The sequence below is a fragment of the Microtus pennsylvanicus genome, chromosome X (assembly GCF_037038515.1).
Source record: "Microtus pennsylvanicus isolate mMicPen1 chromosome X, mMicPen1.hap1, whole genome shotgun sequence".
In the NCBI taxonomy this organism is placed as follows: Eukaryota; Metazoa; Chordata; class Mammalia; order Rodentia; family Cricetidae; genus Microtus; species Microtus pennsylvanicus.
This window is the reverse complement of record NC_134601.1, coordinates 120167532-120182206: the sequence shown is the minus strand read 5'-3', so window position 1 is coordinate 120182206 and position 14675 is coordinate 120167532. Positions and strand designations below refer to the sequence as shown.

At 43.3% G+C, this 14675-nt stretch overlaps 1 protein-coding gene and 1 pseudogene across 2 annotated transcripts in view; one reads left to right on the top strand and one right to left on the bottom strand.

The window, feature by feature from the left end:
* Positions 1–584, bottom strand: LOC142840807 (ADP-ribosylation factor 1 pseudogene; annotated as a pseudogene).
* A 3553-nt stretch (positions 585–4137) lies between these two features.
* Positions 4138–14675, top strand: part of Bmx (BMX non-receptor tyrosine kinase) — a 62563-nt gene continuing 52025 nt past the window's right edge. The window contains exons 1-2 of one of the 2 annotated variants that reach the window (XM_075957048.1): positions 4138–4307; positions 14373–14519. In XM_075957048.1, the coding sequence (XP_075813163.1) occupies positions 4305–4307; positions 14373–14519 (150 nt within the window). In that variant the 5' untranslated portion in view covers positions 4138–4304. The remainder of the gene's footprint in view (positions 4308–14372; positions 14520–14675) is intronic. The other variant, XM_075957047.1, reaches the window with a different exon arrangement.

Below are 14675 nucleotides of genomic sequence, written 5' to 3'. Positions count from 1 at the left end.
GGAGAAGAGGAAGTGAGGGGGAGCGAGGGGTCTGGTTCACTTCTGGTTCCGGAGTTGATTGGTCAGCCAGTCTAGTCCTTCATAGAGCCCATCCCCGCTGGTGGCACAGGTGGCCTGAATGTACCAGTTCCTGTGGCGTAGAGAGTGCAGCCTCAGCTTGTCTATGATTTTGGCCGCATTCATGGAATTGGGAAGGTCCTGTTTGTTGGCAAACACCAAGAGAACGGCATCCCAGAGCTCATCTTCAGCAAGCAACCTCATGAGCTCTTCATGGACCTCGTTCACACACTCTCTGTCATGGCTGTCCACTAGGAGGATCAAGCCTTGGGTGTACTGGAAGTAGTGGCGCCACAGTGGCCGGATCTTGTCCTGGTCGTCCACATCCCACATGGTGAAGCTGATATTCTTGTACTCAACTGTCTCCACATTAAAAGCAATGGTAGGAATGGTGGTCACAATTTCACCCAGCTTCAGTGTGTATAGAAATGTTGTCTTCGCGGCAGCATCCAGGGCCCACCATGAGAATGCACATTTCTTTTTCTGCCAAAAAGGCTCTTGAAGAGGTTTGCAAAGATATTTCCCATGCTTGTGGACAGGTGGAAACGATACTGGCCAGAGACCTCGCGGCGGCAGCTCCCAACCAATACATATTCTTACAATATGAACCTTCTATGCCTCATATGCCCACTGGTACAATAGTGGCAAGATCGTTTGTGGAGTTACCAACTACATATACTTGTCTTTGAGGCCCAACTCCATGGGAAGAAATATATACCTGGAAATAAAAACTTGGTCAAAGTCCTATGGCTGGGAAAGTCACAGGCCCTAGTTGTGAGTCTACTATTGTTTTGTTAAATAGGCATGTAGCTAAACTGTCCTCTAAATATTTGTGTTTATTCCCATAAATTAGTGCTTTTTTTAGTCTGGGCCAGAGAAGCTTCTTATTGCGGTGTGACACAGTTAATGTAGAGACTCGTCATAACTGCTCAAAGTGCTGAGAATATATAACTTTCACCTGCTCAGCTCTAAATGTGACAGGTATGGTCTGATTCCCTTTCCAAGAACCAAGGAACAGCCTACAAGAGGGGCCAGAAAGATGATGAGCGCCGGAGGATGAAGAGGAGAACTATGGAACCCTGTCTTCTGCGTGTGGCATGGCTGTTATAATCATGAACTCACGGCAGCTGTGACACCACCCCCCGCACATAAAGGGAAGTAGAAGGAGACCTAGTTAGAAAGAAGAGGACAGCCAGCGTAGAAGGAGGAGAGGGGAGTGGGTGTGATTAAATACATTGCATACTTGTATAAAATTATCAAAAAGTTTAAAAATAAAACATAATTATCTGTGTTGGAGCAACACGGCCTCCAACAATAATTCAAACAGGGTCTCACAATGTAGCCCTAGCTGTCCTGGAACTGCTATGTAGACCAGGCTGTCCCTAACCTCACAGAGATGCACCTGTCTCTGCCTCCCAAGTGCTGAATATAGCAAACAATAGAGATCAGCCACTAACAGGAGAGATTCATTCATATTCTCTCTCTCTCTCTCTCTCTCTCTCTCTCTCTCTCTCTCTCTCTCTCTCTCTCTCTTTCTCTCTCTCCCCCTCTCTCCTCTCTTCTCTCTTTCTTCTGTCTACCCTCTCTTCTCCCTCTTTCCCTTCTCCCTTTGTCTGTTTCAATTATAGCAGGTACAATACCAGAAGTTTAAGGGAATAAGATTCTTCATGCCACAAAGTCAAATCCCATGCTGTGTCCCTTTGGCTGTTGCTTACATGCAAAAAAAATGCCAAGGATCTTGCCTGCCAAAGGAGATAACAAAGACTATAATTTGAGTACATTAAATCACGCAACTGGAATCAAAAGTTGGCAGTTATCTGAAACCATGGAAAATGCAGAGCCAAAGAAAGTTTCAGGAGAAATAGCAGGGGAAAAAATAAATCTGTGACATTTTAACTTAGAGGAAACTACTCTTTCTTGCTGCCTTTGAATGTTTCAAGACCCAAGGGGAGTGTTGAAATCCCAAAAGATAGTACCCAGGTTTTTCCATGCTTTTACCATCCCTTCCTTCTCTTTCTCTGAATTATTCTTATTCTAAAAGCCATCTACCAGGTTGCCCTATATAAGCCATGAAATAAATATGAATCACAATATGGAAAAAGGTATAGAATTAAATCATTTTACCAGGTCATTGGGTCTGTGCTCTGTTTCCTGTCATGACTACAATCTCAACCAGAATGATAACACATGGCAGGCTCTCCATGATTTGACCAACTCAAAGAATAGCAGTGATATTAACCCTACCTCTGCTTAAAAGAATGCTTGCTGGATGAGCTCCCAAAGTCCAGTGGAAGAGTGGGAGGAATGAGAATATGAGCAAAGAGGTCAGAACCATGATGGGGACACCCACTGAAATAGTTTATCTGAGCTAATGGGAGCTCACCAACTCCAGCCAGACAAAGAAGGAACCAGCATAGGACCAACTAGTCCCTCTGAATGTGGTTGACAGTTGTATGGCTGGGGCAGAATGCGGGGCCACTGGCAGTGGCAACCGTATTTATCTCTATGCTTGTACTGGCTCTTTGAAACCCATTCTCTTTGGATGAATACCTTTCTAAGCCTAGATATAGTAGGGAGGGCCTTGGACCTTCCTCAAAGCAATGTGCCTTACCCTCTCTGAGGATTGGATGGGGGTGAAGTGGCAGGGTATGTGAAGGGAATGGGAGGAGGGGAGGGAGTGGGAACTTGAATTGGTATGTATAATGAAAAAAGAAGATTGTTTTCTTTTAAAACATAAGTAAATAAATAAAAGGGAGGGAAAAAAAGAATGCTTGTTGGAAAGTCAGGGACTTCAGTCTCCATTGCCTACACAAGGCGTCATCATATGACCAGGTCATACATACTCATAGACACATTAACATGCCCACCAATTCATTAACTAATATAGTACATCAATGCATAAAGAAAGGATAATTTGCTTGCATCCTACAGCTGACTCGAAAATATGCCATCAGGGGATGGAGATAAGGCTCAGTAGTTTAATTCACTGGCTGCTCTTGGAGGGCCCGTGTTTGATTCCTAGGACTCTCGTGTTGGCTCATAACTGTCTGCAGCTCCAGTCCTGGGGTATCCATCCTTTTCTGGTCTCTACATGCATGTTCTGCACACACACACACACACACACATACTCAGGCAAAAATAATCCACACACACAAAATAATAAGTGATTGAGATTTAAATGCTGTTAGATTTGTTATACATGACCAGCCAGTATACACCAGAGAAAATATTCAGATGAAAAAAAGCCAAATACCAAACTGCGGTCACTATCAAGAAAAACTGGCAGTCACACTTTTTCCTTGTGACATTGGCACAGCAAACATTTAGCAAAACCAGTCTCACTGCCATTTTTAGACTAATTTCTCTGACATAAATTAACACATTTCCTATGGGCACACTGGTAGAATTTCTGCTAGTCTTTGAGTTCCTTCTGTCTTCCGACAGCAGGTTTGTCTGTGGCAATGGAAGTGGTGTTGTAGGACCAGGTCCCCCCAGACACTATTTTCATGCAGTACCAGGTGCCCACAGCTCATTTCTTTGCCTAGGTTTGGCCTCAGAAGAAACAAAGTGTGCATGGCCTGCTGACTGGTTCCAGTTTTTAACCATTTTCAGAGGCAGGCATCATATTGGGTCCCACTTTTACTGACAATTCCAAACTTCTTTCTAGTCTTTAACAAAACGTAGCTATGGGCACCATCGGGGCTGTGTTTTTTGTTCTCTGGGCCCCCTTTGTCCAAGTGTTGGGCTGAAGTTTTCATTGCTTAGTCTCTGTACTCTTTGGCATTACCTAATGATTTCCTGCTTCTGGCTCCTGTGAGAGAAGTCAGCGTCAGAAGCCGGGTTTCACCAAGATATTTTCTTGTCCTTTCCAGCACAAAGCTCGAGAAACAAAGGCCGGGTTATCACATGTCCCCAAGAGCTGCCTGGGAAAAGCTGGAGCTGCAGTTATCAGTGGTAGAAGCCTTTCTAAAATATGCTTTTGTCTCCGTGGCCATTGCATTCAATCACATCAACAAGTGTTGCCTAAGTGTTGAGCGTGGCTTCCTGTGGGATTGTGTAAGGCCCTGCAGGACAATAAACGCTTTGGGGGCACTGAGTGGTGTAGCCATTTCTGACCTGACAGCCAGGGGAAAAAATGTGAGACAATTGGCTGCTACTGGAGAGAGAGAAGACAGGTGAGGCTGAGATCTTGCAGGAGCTGCTTCGCCTCACTGTGGTGGACCCCAGAGAGACAGAAGAAGCCTGAAATGGTACGTTGAAGTGGCTATACGATGTCATAGCCTACAGAAGGATAGGTTCGGACCAAGGTGTTGGGGGATGGAGTTTTTTTTAATTTTGAAGAGCCCATCACAGTAAATAATAGTAATAATAATAACCACAAAATTAAGAATACAGAGGTGTTGTGCTCCCCCTGGGAATCAAAAGCGAGCTTGAAATTTGGGGACCAGAAGTGGAAACTGCTACTGTCTCGCTGTGAACTCTTAACCTTGCTCAAAAGCTCACTCAGAGAGTCTGCCTGATGGGGTGCGGAGCACAGCCGCCTGGATGGAGCTTTGGGCTCTTTCTTTCCTCTACTGATTTTCCCCAGACTTTTGTGTCCATACTGCCCTTGCATGGCGTTTTACATTCTCTTTATAACCGCTTAAAAAAGACAGAGTTTTTTTAAGCTATACCTTCTTTTCTTTATATTTCCCTCAAGTTCTTTCAGCTACAAACATTTGCTTTTAGGTTTCTGAAGTCTCCCTAAATCCGACAGCACGAATGCTTATTGTGGAAATAGAAATATGGGAGGCAAATTGTGCATTTGATTCTGCAGCCATAGAATTGAACAGTTCTCACTCGCCGCCATGACTTCAGTGGACTTCAAAATGGTACAAAAAATCGTGCCTTATGTCAGTGCACCTTAAACACTAGCGTGCCAGGAGTCACCAAGATTGTGGTGTAGGTGAAGGTCTGGGCTGAAGACAGAACCAGCCATACTTTTTACATTGTATGTAATCTACTCTTTGATAAGTTTATACATGGATGCAAAGTACTTTGGTCAAGTATTTATTTAGTTCAACCTCCACTGTCCTCTCTTAGTCCCCTCTCACTCCCGCTGAAGCCCTTCATCTGAACAAATATCCTTCCTGGTTTCATGCCATCTTTGTTGGCACCCATGGAGTTTCATTGGGGTTGCTTGCCTGAGTGTGGGCAGGGGGCTATTTACTAGAGCAGCTTGCTAGTGAAGGTGCTATCTAAGCAGCTCCGGGAGGTATCAATGCTATCGAACCTTAGAGTCACTTCCATGATAAATGTTTGTGGCGGTGCAAATACACCACCCATAGAGGCTGATTCAACCCGATTCGAGGGGAACTAGTCCCCAGATAGGGCCTGTAGCAAACCTAAGGGACTGGTGCTTGCTGCACATAAAGATGTGGGGGTGGGGCGCAAGAAAGGAAAATCTATCTTTGAGGACCATGCCATTGTCTTCAGTTCCGACTTTGCGTGCTCTATTTTTCCACGTCAGTACAGAGTGGTACAGAGAAAGCACAGCTCCTAGGGTACTGGGCATTGCACTGCCGTTTTCTCGTGACTTCTCAAAACCCTTCATGGCAGTTACTGTTTTTACTCCTTTTACAGATGGGGAAGCTGAGGTTTAGCAGGGTTAGGTAATGTGTCAGGTTGCATAGAGACACAGCAAGGATTTGAACCCATCCGTATGTGATGCTTTTGCCTATGCCACTGGACATCTAAACAGCGGTCAATGCTAAACCGATGCTAGCTGATAGATTTGCCACTTTCGACTTTCCTCCTGATGAAGATTTTGCTCCCTAGCTATGCTTTGTTTCTGTCTATTTGCTGCTGGCTCTTTCATTTTCTTACTTTGCTTGCTAAATTCTTAATAAACACGCGAATTTGAAACCGAAAATACAGCTATTGTAGATCATTTTCCGAACTACACAGAACACCGAGTCACACTACTTACATGAAGGAACTGGGATTTCAATCCTTGCTACTTAGCTCCACATTCCACATTGTTGATGGCGACACCAGTGACAGAGAAGAACATGGTCATGGTGTGATCTCAACCTGAGATCTAACCTAAACACGAGAAAGAAGCCTTAGGATCTGAAAGCTTAGAGTAACCCCCAAAATCATTGATGCTAATGAAATACTGAGATGAAACATTCTAAACAACTTTGCCCAAACTACAAACCAGTAATTCAATAGCCACAGAGCTAGAGTCTGCTGGGCTGCCTTGGACATGTTCATACCATGGAACTGGACATACTCAGAAATAACGGAGCGTGGTTTGCACATGCCTTAATCCCAGTATTTAGAAAGTAGAGGCAGGAGGACCTCTGTGAATTTCAGGCCAGCCTGGTCTACATACTGAGCTCTGAGTCAGCAAACGCTACACAGTGAGATCCTGTCTCAGAGAGAGGAAAAACCAGAGTTTTGGAGGCAGGGAGAGATAGAGACCCAGACCCATCCACCCACACACACATGCATATACACACACACACACAGAGAGACAGGTAGACAGACAGACAGACAGACAGAGACAAAAAGACAGAGACAGAGAGACAGAGAGAGACAGAGAGACTGCCACCTCAATAAGGCATACTGTTGAGGGAACTAGACATAAATCATAAATATTGGTCTAATGAGACAGGTGCAAGGAACCTTTCAAGGGAATGCTCAGAAAGACATGCCTTGGAAATAGTTATTCAACAGGACCCCTCAAAACAGTGTCAAATAGTACAGCTCTAGGCTAGGGTGGAGCAAGGAAGTAAAGAACACTTGTCCATCACGGACAAAGCCCTTGTTTCATCCTTGGCTCCAGAAACACAGAATCTATAGATGAATTAGAAGCCACATTTTGAATACTGGGGAAAATTTGCAGCCTTCAAAGTGGGAGTACATGGCCAGTAGTGCAGGAGGTGGGGAGGAAACAGGAAAAGATGTGATGTATTGAAATGGGCCCCGTCGACAACTCTGCTCATGGAAAACAGTTTCCTGAATGGTTCAAGATGGCGTTTTTTAAGGCTTTGTTCTTTAGCATGGAGAGCTGAGGCCGCCGTTTGTTACCCTTTACTTGGTTCATTGTCTCCTTTTGCATGTCAGTGAGCTATAGATTTTGATTGCTTGACTGGTACTAAAATAGTGAAGTGATAAGTGATGAAGTGGGCACTGAGGAGAGAAGACGAGGCAGGAACTACAAATGAAGATTGTCAGGGGTCTGAAAGAGAAACTGGGCATCCCCGTGACGACTTTAATAGCCAAATATTTGCCCAAGGTCCTGTTTATCTTTCTGCTAAAGAACTGAACACAATACAAAGGCAAACTTAAGCAAAACCAAGCAGTACAATTCAGATTTAGGTGAAATAGCCGAACAAAGCTGATGACGCTGGCTCTCAGCTCCACAGAACCCAAGTCCCTAGTTCACACGATACTGGGTAGGTCAAAGAGTTACAGTTGATCTTGGCTCGAGATAGACAGAAACAGTAATGTCAACACTCACATCCTCAGCATTTTGGCAAACCATGTTGGACTGCTCCGAGATAAGCTTATGAAAACAAGACATCTAGAGGAGACTTTATTCTCATGAAGAGAGAATCCCGGTGCTATTTCTGTTGGAGATCGTATTTGCTTTGCACATAAGATTCATTTTCTGTACTTTCTAAAGGATTTCTAGGCTGCTTTTTCTTATTTTTTGCCCCCCTTAGGGGAACTCATTCTGGGCATCTTCAAGCCAGTCTTTTACAACAGCCAACAGGGGCAGCTGGAGTAGCACAGTTGAGAGAGCAAACGAATATGACAGCATCAGATTGGAGGGTTACAGCATCTGGTAAAATCCGACTGGAGATTCTGCTTGAGTCTTTCTTTCTTTTTTTAAATTTATTTATTATGTATACAGTGTTCTGCCTGCATGAGTACCTGCTCCCCAGAAGAGAGCACCAGATCTCATTACAGATGTTTGTGAGCCACCATGTGGTTGCTGGGAATTGAACTCAGGACCTCTGGCAGAGCAGTCAGTGCTCTTAACCACTGAGCCATCTCTCCAGCCCCTTGAGAGTCTTTCTATCAATGAGCTTCCGACTTCCCATTCCCACTGTAGGCATTTTTATTCCTCGAGATAAACAATAGCAACCTCTGTTGACAAGGGTTTATCTTTTAGCTATTCTAGAGGACACAAGTTTTTGATTGTTTGTTTGGTTGGTTTTGTTTGATATTTTCAAGACAGGGTTTCTCTGTGTAGCCCTGATTGTCCTGGAACTCAGTCTGTAGATCAGGCTGGCCTCATATTTGGAGATTTGCCTGCTTCTGTATCCTGAGTACTGGGATAAAAGGCGTGTGTCAAAACCCTTCATTACCTACAGATTTTTCCCCCTATTTCTATTACAGAGTCATGGAGCCAGCATGACTTAGGACAGGGAGTCTGGAGAACACTTGAACAAACATGCTTGAATATGAGACAGAGGAGGTCAACTGACCCCCAGAATTCACTTTTAATAAGTTTAAACAGCACCTGACAATTTCCCAATGTAATGTAAATTACAACTGGGCAATTTGTTCATCTATTGCAGTTTCATCACCTTAAGTAGGTACTGAAGTTACAAAATACTCTACGATGTGATTGTTACAGGATAGAAGTTTTGTCAACTAGCCTGGCATGGGATAGTTGTGCCAAGACATGCCTACTAGGAGGGAGGTACAATAGCCTACTTTTAAGCTGTGCATAGATGTATGTCATACCCCATCACCCAACAAATAAACATTACAGAAATGTCCTAAATAGTGCCTGGTATACATTGAGCCCTCCTTAAACGTTGCCAGGGCTCATAATTACAAAAATGTTTTTGCATGCACCAGGGTTCATTATCAATATCCTCCATCACATAATAACTTTCATGATTTAATTTTTTGTTTTCATTCGGGGTTGGAGAGATGGTTCCGCAGCTAAGAGTACTGTATTGATCTTGCAGAGGACCTGAGTTGGGTTTCCAGAATCCACACTGGATGGCCCACAACTGCCTGTTAACTCTAGCTCCAGGGAGGATCCTACGATGTCACCCACACTCACATGTGTATAACTGTCTATCTACACACACACACACAATTTTTAAAATAAAATAATCTTTTTCTTTTCTTTTCTTTTCTTCTTCAGGCTGTTTATAGTAAAACAAATGGGCTCTATGTACAGTTCTTTTTGAAACTATGACTTGGTGCTCTTGGTACTTCATTTAAGTGACTTCATGCAAGAGGGCTGTAACAGATCTCACCTGATGAATCAGGATAGAAAAACTTAGAAGGGTCCTGGTCCAGGTGCTACAGCTGGAAAATGGCAATCATATAAGTTTTGAACCTTGGGAGTCTACTGCTGCACAAACACCCTGACATAGCAATTAGTCATGAAACCTATCTCATGTTTATTGCCACTCAGGGTCATAGAAAGGTGACTTGTATTTCTGGAAATAGAGTCATTCAGTGTCAGACACCCTTCAGGCCGAAGGTCAAGCGTGCCAACTAGAACCTCCACATTGCACTTACTCTCACAAGATCACTTCCTTGTGGGTCTTCACCGGCCATGTGGTTGTGAGCCATAGTAATTCAACATGTAACTTTTATGTATGTAATTAATAATAGGATATTATTCCTATTCCTGGTTTCGTTGCGTTTATTCCTATCAGGTTTTGGTTTTACCTCCCCTCTGTGTAGTTTGATATGCTTATGGAAATAGGTAGCATGAACTATTTGGTAAGCAAATTGATGTTTCTATTCTATGTGAGTGGTATCATGAGAGGCCAGCCAAGTTCCACGCACTTCAGTATGGAAATAGATGTCTGTTTAATACTAACTAGGTTTTGTGTGGCAGTGTATTACGAAAGGGTCTTCTTTAACTCTTCCTTCCCGCCTGAACTTCCTTTCAATGATGGTGGGCACAGCAGATGGTACAGGGCACAGCAGATGGTACAGGTCACTGAACAGGCATTTGAGTCAAGAGTACCTGAGCCCTCTTTAACTGCTATCCTAAAAAGAAGGAGGTGGGGTTGCATTTCTCAAATTAATCAAGTACCACTTCCTGTAGAAAGTGGGACCAGGGAAATGCCTTCAGTTTGGACTTCTATTTAGCCGTAAAGAAGAATGAAATTATAACATCTCCAGAAAAGTGATGAACCTGGGGATCTTCAGGTTGAAAGAAATAAGACAGACTCAGAAGAAAAATACCACATTTAGCTTACTTGCAAAACCTAGATTTAAATTTCTATGTATATGTCTGTATAAATGTACACATGCATATGTGTAGGCCATGAGATTAGAAAGGAGACTATGAAAGAAGAGGAAGAGGTCGAAAAGGCTGGGGAAACACAGGAGAGCTCTGCAGTCAGTATGTGTGCAGGAAAGCAAGGGGATAGAATTAGGGAGGGTAAATGTGTGAAAATGCCACAGTAAAACTCTTTGCTTTAAAAAAGATTTACGCCGGGCGGTGGTGGCGCACACCTTTAATAGCAGCACTCGGGAGGCAGAGACACGTGGATCTCTGTGAGTTCGGGGCCAGCCTGGTCTACAAGAGCTAGTTCCAGGACAGCCAAGGCTGCAGAGAAACCATGTCTCAAAAAAAAACAAAAACAACAAAAAAAGATTTCCTACTTTTTTTTAATTATGGGAGTGTACATGAGTACAGTGCTCACAAGGGCATCAGATGCCCTTGGAGCTAGAGAAGTCCACAGAGGGGAAGGAACTGAGGAGAGGCAGAAGGAAAGGTCCAACACTGGGAAGAAACCATGCTTGTTTGTTAGAAGAAGCTAATCTGGTGATGACAAAATTGTGACTCATCAAAACAGGGCGCTTCAGGGCTGGAAAAGGATCTGGGAGTTCACCTTAGGAATCATAGCCTTCAAGGCCTGGCCCTCATAGGTCGAATTTCAGAGACACATGGCTCCTAATGCCTGGTACCTGAGAATCACACATGACAGACCCCATGAACAGAATGGGAACCCATCTCAATGACAGTAAGCAAGCATGTCTACATATCCGAAAAGAAAAGAATCTACAGATCCATTCGTCTTTTTCTTTGTTCGAGTTTTCAGTTTTGTACATCATGTGATGTTTAAGTGGAAAAAGAAAAACAAACATTCACCAAGGGCAAGTTTAAAGGAGCCACGATGTTGAAATTTGACAAGTTATACCTGGTCTAGAGCTGAAGTCCTATACATTCTTAGAAATCTATTGTCAAATGTAATTGAAGGCCCGATAGCCTTCTTTTCTACTTCCTGTTCTTCTGGCCTCTCATATATGGAGGATTTTTAATTCTTTTTCTTACTCCTTCATATAAAATTCCCTGCAGTCCCATCTTTACTGTGAAGTACATGAAAGCCCGATAAACATCACAGTATCGTGCAGTGCTGGGGAAAACTGCATCCTATCCTGAACGTAAAGCCCTGTTTATTTAAAACTGGGTTCTGATCAGCTCCGCCAAGTTAGCAGGTGGCTTTGAGAAATATTGTTTTAGCTGCACATGCGTGAGAAAATTGGGTGGAGCTTTTAACAATTTTTAATGTGTAGAATATGAGTAAGATACGAACTATGTATCTGCAGCTACGCCTAGTGTTTGCCTACCCTACCAAGGGTCTCCACCTTATAAAACTAGCGCTTCATAATTTCCAAGACTATTCTCTTGTTGCCACAGACTCTGGATAGCAGAAGGAGCATGAGGGGAACTTTCTGTGGCAGCAGAGGTGGAGGGGAGGTGTCACACCTCCTTACTCAGGTCCTGCCACCCATACTCCAGCCTCACCTTTGCCCTGTCGCCCAAGATCAGGCAAAGACACAGTGTCCACACTGCTCAGGAAAAAAACTAATCTTACTTTTGTTCTTTAAAAAAAAAATGAGCCCAGCAGTGGCGGCTCACACCTTTAATCCCAGCACTTGGGAGGCAGAGGCAGGCGATCTATGAGTTTGAGGTCAGTCTGATCTACAAAGTGAGTTCCAGGACAGCCAGGGCTACATCACGAAACTCTGTCTCAAAAAACAAAACAACAGCAGCAACAACAAAGAAACAAATAAACAAAACAAAGCAGTGAACAAAGGAAAAATTGAAGACAGAGTCTCACTACATAGCCCTGACTGCCCTTGAACTCACTTTATAGACCAGGCTGACCCCAAACTCACCGAGATCTGCCTGCCTCTACCACCCAAGTGCTGGGATTAAAGTGCTAGGATTAAAGGCAAGTGCCACTATGCCTGGCAATTTTTCTTTTAAAAAAATTTTTTTGACTTAAATTTTTTCATATTTTGGTCATATTCTTTTTCCTCCCCCAACTCCCCCCAGCTCTTACCTAACTCTCTACCCACCCAACTTCATTTTACATTGAAAACATTGTGAGCTGTGGTTGTGTGTGTGTGTGTGCATGCGTATGTGCATGTATGTTTATGTATGGTGGTGGTCACAAGACATACATGTGGAATCAATTTTCTTTTTCCACGTTTATATGAGATTCAGAGATAAAGCTCAGGACATCAGGTTTGTGTGGCAAATGCCTTTACCCACTGAATCATCTCATCACCATACCCCATGCTATGCTCATTAAAGATTATCCCTTTCTTTAAAAAAAATTCATAAAACAATATCCAGAGCCATGTGTGTGCAATATTTACTTCTATTTAATGAGCAGGACTTCTTGTAGTCTGCCCAGAAGTCAAGCAATGTCCTTGAGAACGTTTTTTGGTAGGCATAGCCTCCAAATCAATGTACACGCATTGAAAGAACTGTTCTTCTTAATTCCCACTTTTGGAATTGTTGGGTCTATATCAGGAGAAACGATTGGTGGTGATTTATTGAACCTTCACTGTGTTTCTTAGTCTCCCTTCTGTCTACTACCTGCTGGGGCATACTCCTGGGCTCGTGGGAAGGACCTGCTACTGGCCGGCTGGGTTTACTTCCGGCCTGCACCTGCCTCCATCCCAGGGAACAATGTCTTTGCGTGCTTCCTGATCAAGAGTGTTAATAGGATGCAAATATTTTCTGTTTTAATGCACGGCCCTGGCATAGTCAGGGAAAGTATGAGAGAGATGGTGCCTCCAAGCAGTAACGTTTCGCTTCCAGCTTGAGAGTTAAAGTTAAGACCCACACGTAGCCCAACTCCACAGAGACTAAGGTAAGTAAACTTAGTTATCTTCAGAGCATCAAAGATAGGACTACTGAGAACTCAAGAACAATGGCAATGGGTTTCTGATCCTACTGCACGCACTGGCTTTGTGGGAGCCTAGGCAGGTTGGATGCTCAACTTACTAGACCTGGATGGAGGTGGGGGTTCCTTGGACTTCCCACAGGACAGGGAACCCTGATTGCTTTTCGGGCTGGGGGGAGACTTAATTGGGGGAGGGGGAGGGAAATGGGAGGCGGTGGCGGGGAAGAGACAGAAATCTTTAATAAATAAATAAATTTAAAAAAAATAAAAAAAAGATAGATCTTAAACTACTGGGCACCTAATTGTAAATAATGGTGCAGTCTCACAAAGCAAAGAAGAAGATGAAGTTTATCTCTGTGGCCCAAGGCTTAACATCACTACTTTTTTTTATCAGACCTCATAGCAGAAAGAGAGCCTTATAAAACCTGCTGCTGTGTCTTTGTAGAAAGAGAACGGGCACACTTCCTTTTCTTTATATATACCTTAGGTTGTAAAGTTTCCCATAGTTTGGGAGGGAAAAGCTTTTCCTTCGTAAATGTGCTCATTTTTGCCGTCCTTTTGAAGCTCTCTGGGCAGAAGTTTTGTTGCCTTTTCACCCATCTTCTTCCTTTGATTTAATCTTGATATCGTTAATCATACCTGCATCCTTTGTGTCAGAAGACCCAGTCAGGGTCCGGGCTGGTGAATGTTCCTTACAATGATCCCAGTGTTTTGTGGTGATTTGGATAAGAGGGCGAAACCACTGGCCACAGGCACAGAGGGAAATTTCAGTTGATCAGTGACTTAATACATGGTGTATATATGTACATATATACATATGTATCTTGAAGTACGTTTTAAAAGGTTTTACCGTCTCCTGCTCAATTCAATAGATGTGTGTAGGATGTTTAGATAGGAGAGACCATTTAGAGGAGGTGGTAAGGAGGAGGGTGCAAAAATGGTGACTTTCTTATACAGAGTGAGACACATAGAAAACCCACACACTTCCAAACTCAGAACAAAGATCTCAAGCCACTACGAGGGGGGTGCGGTCTACCCTACAATCCTGAATCAGTATTATTTATAGAAATTGGCTTCTTTATTCTCCCTGAACCTAGCTAGATACTGCAATCATTTTAATTCTTTTCTTTTCTTTAGGACGACAATATGGATACCAAATCCATTCTAGAAGAACTGCTTCTCAAAAGGTCACAGCAAAAGAAGAAAATGTCACCCAATAATTACAAGGAGCGCCTTTTTGTTTTAACCAAAACAAGCCTTTCCTACTACGAATATGACAAAATGGTAAGGCTTTCCTTCCTTATTTCATGCTATTTCTTATCTTTTCCCGGTCCCCACAAAGTACTTGATTAAAATAAAGGCTGCCAGGTTTCCTAGCTAAGAGTAAAGATCACCTCGTATCAGTGGGCTACACTGCCTCTCTTTACCAAAGTATGATGG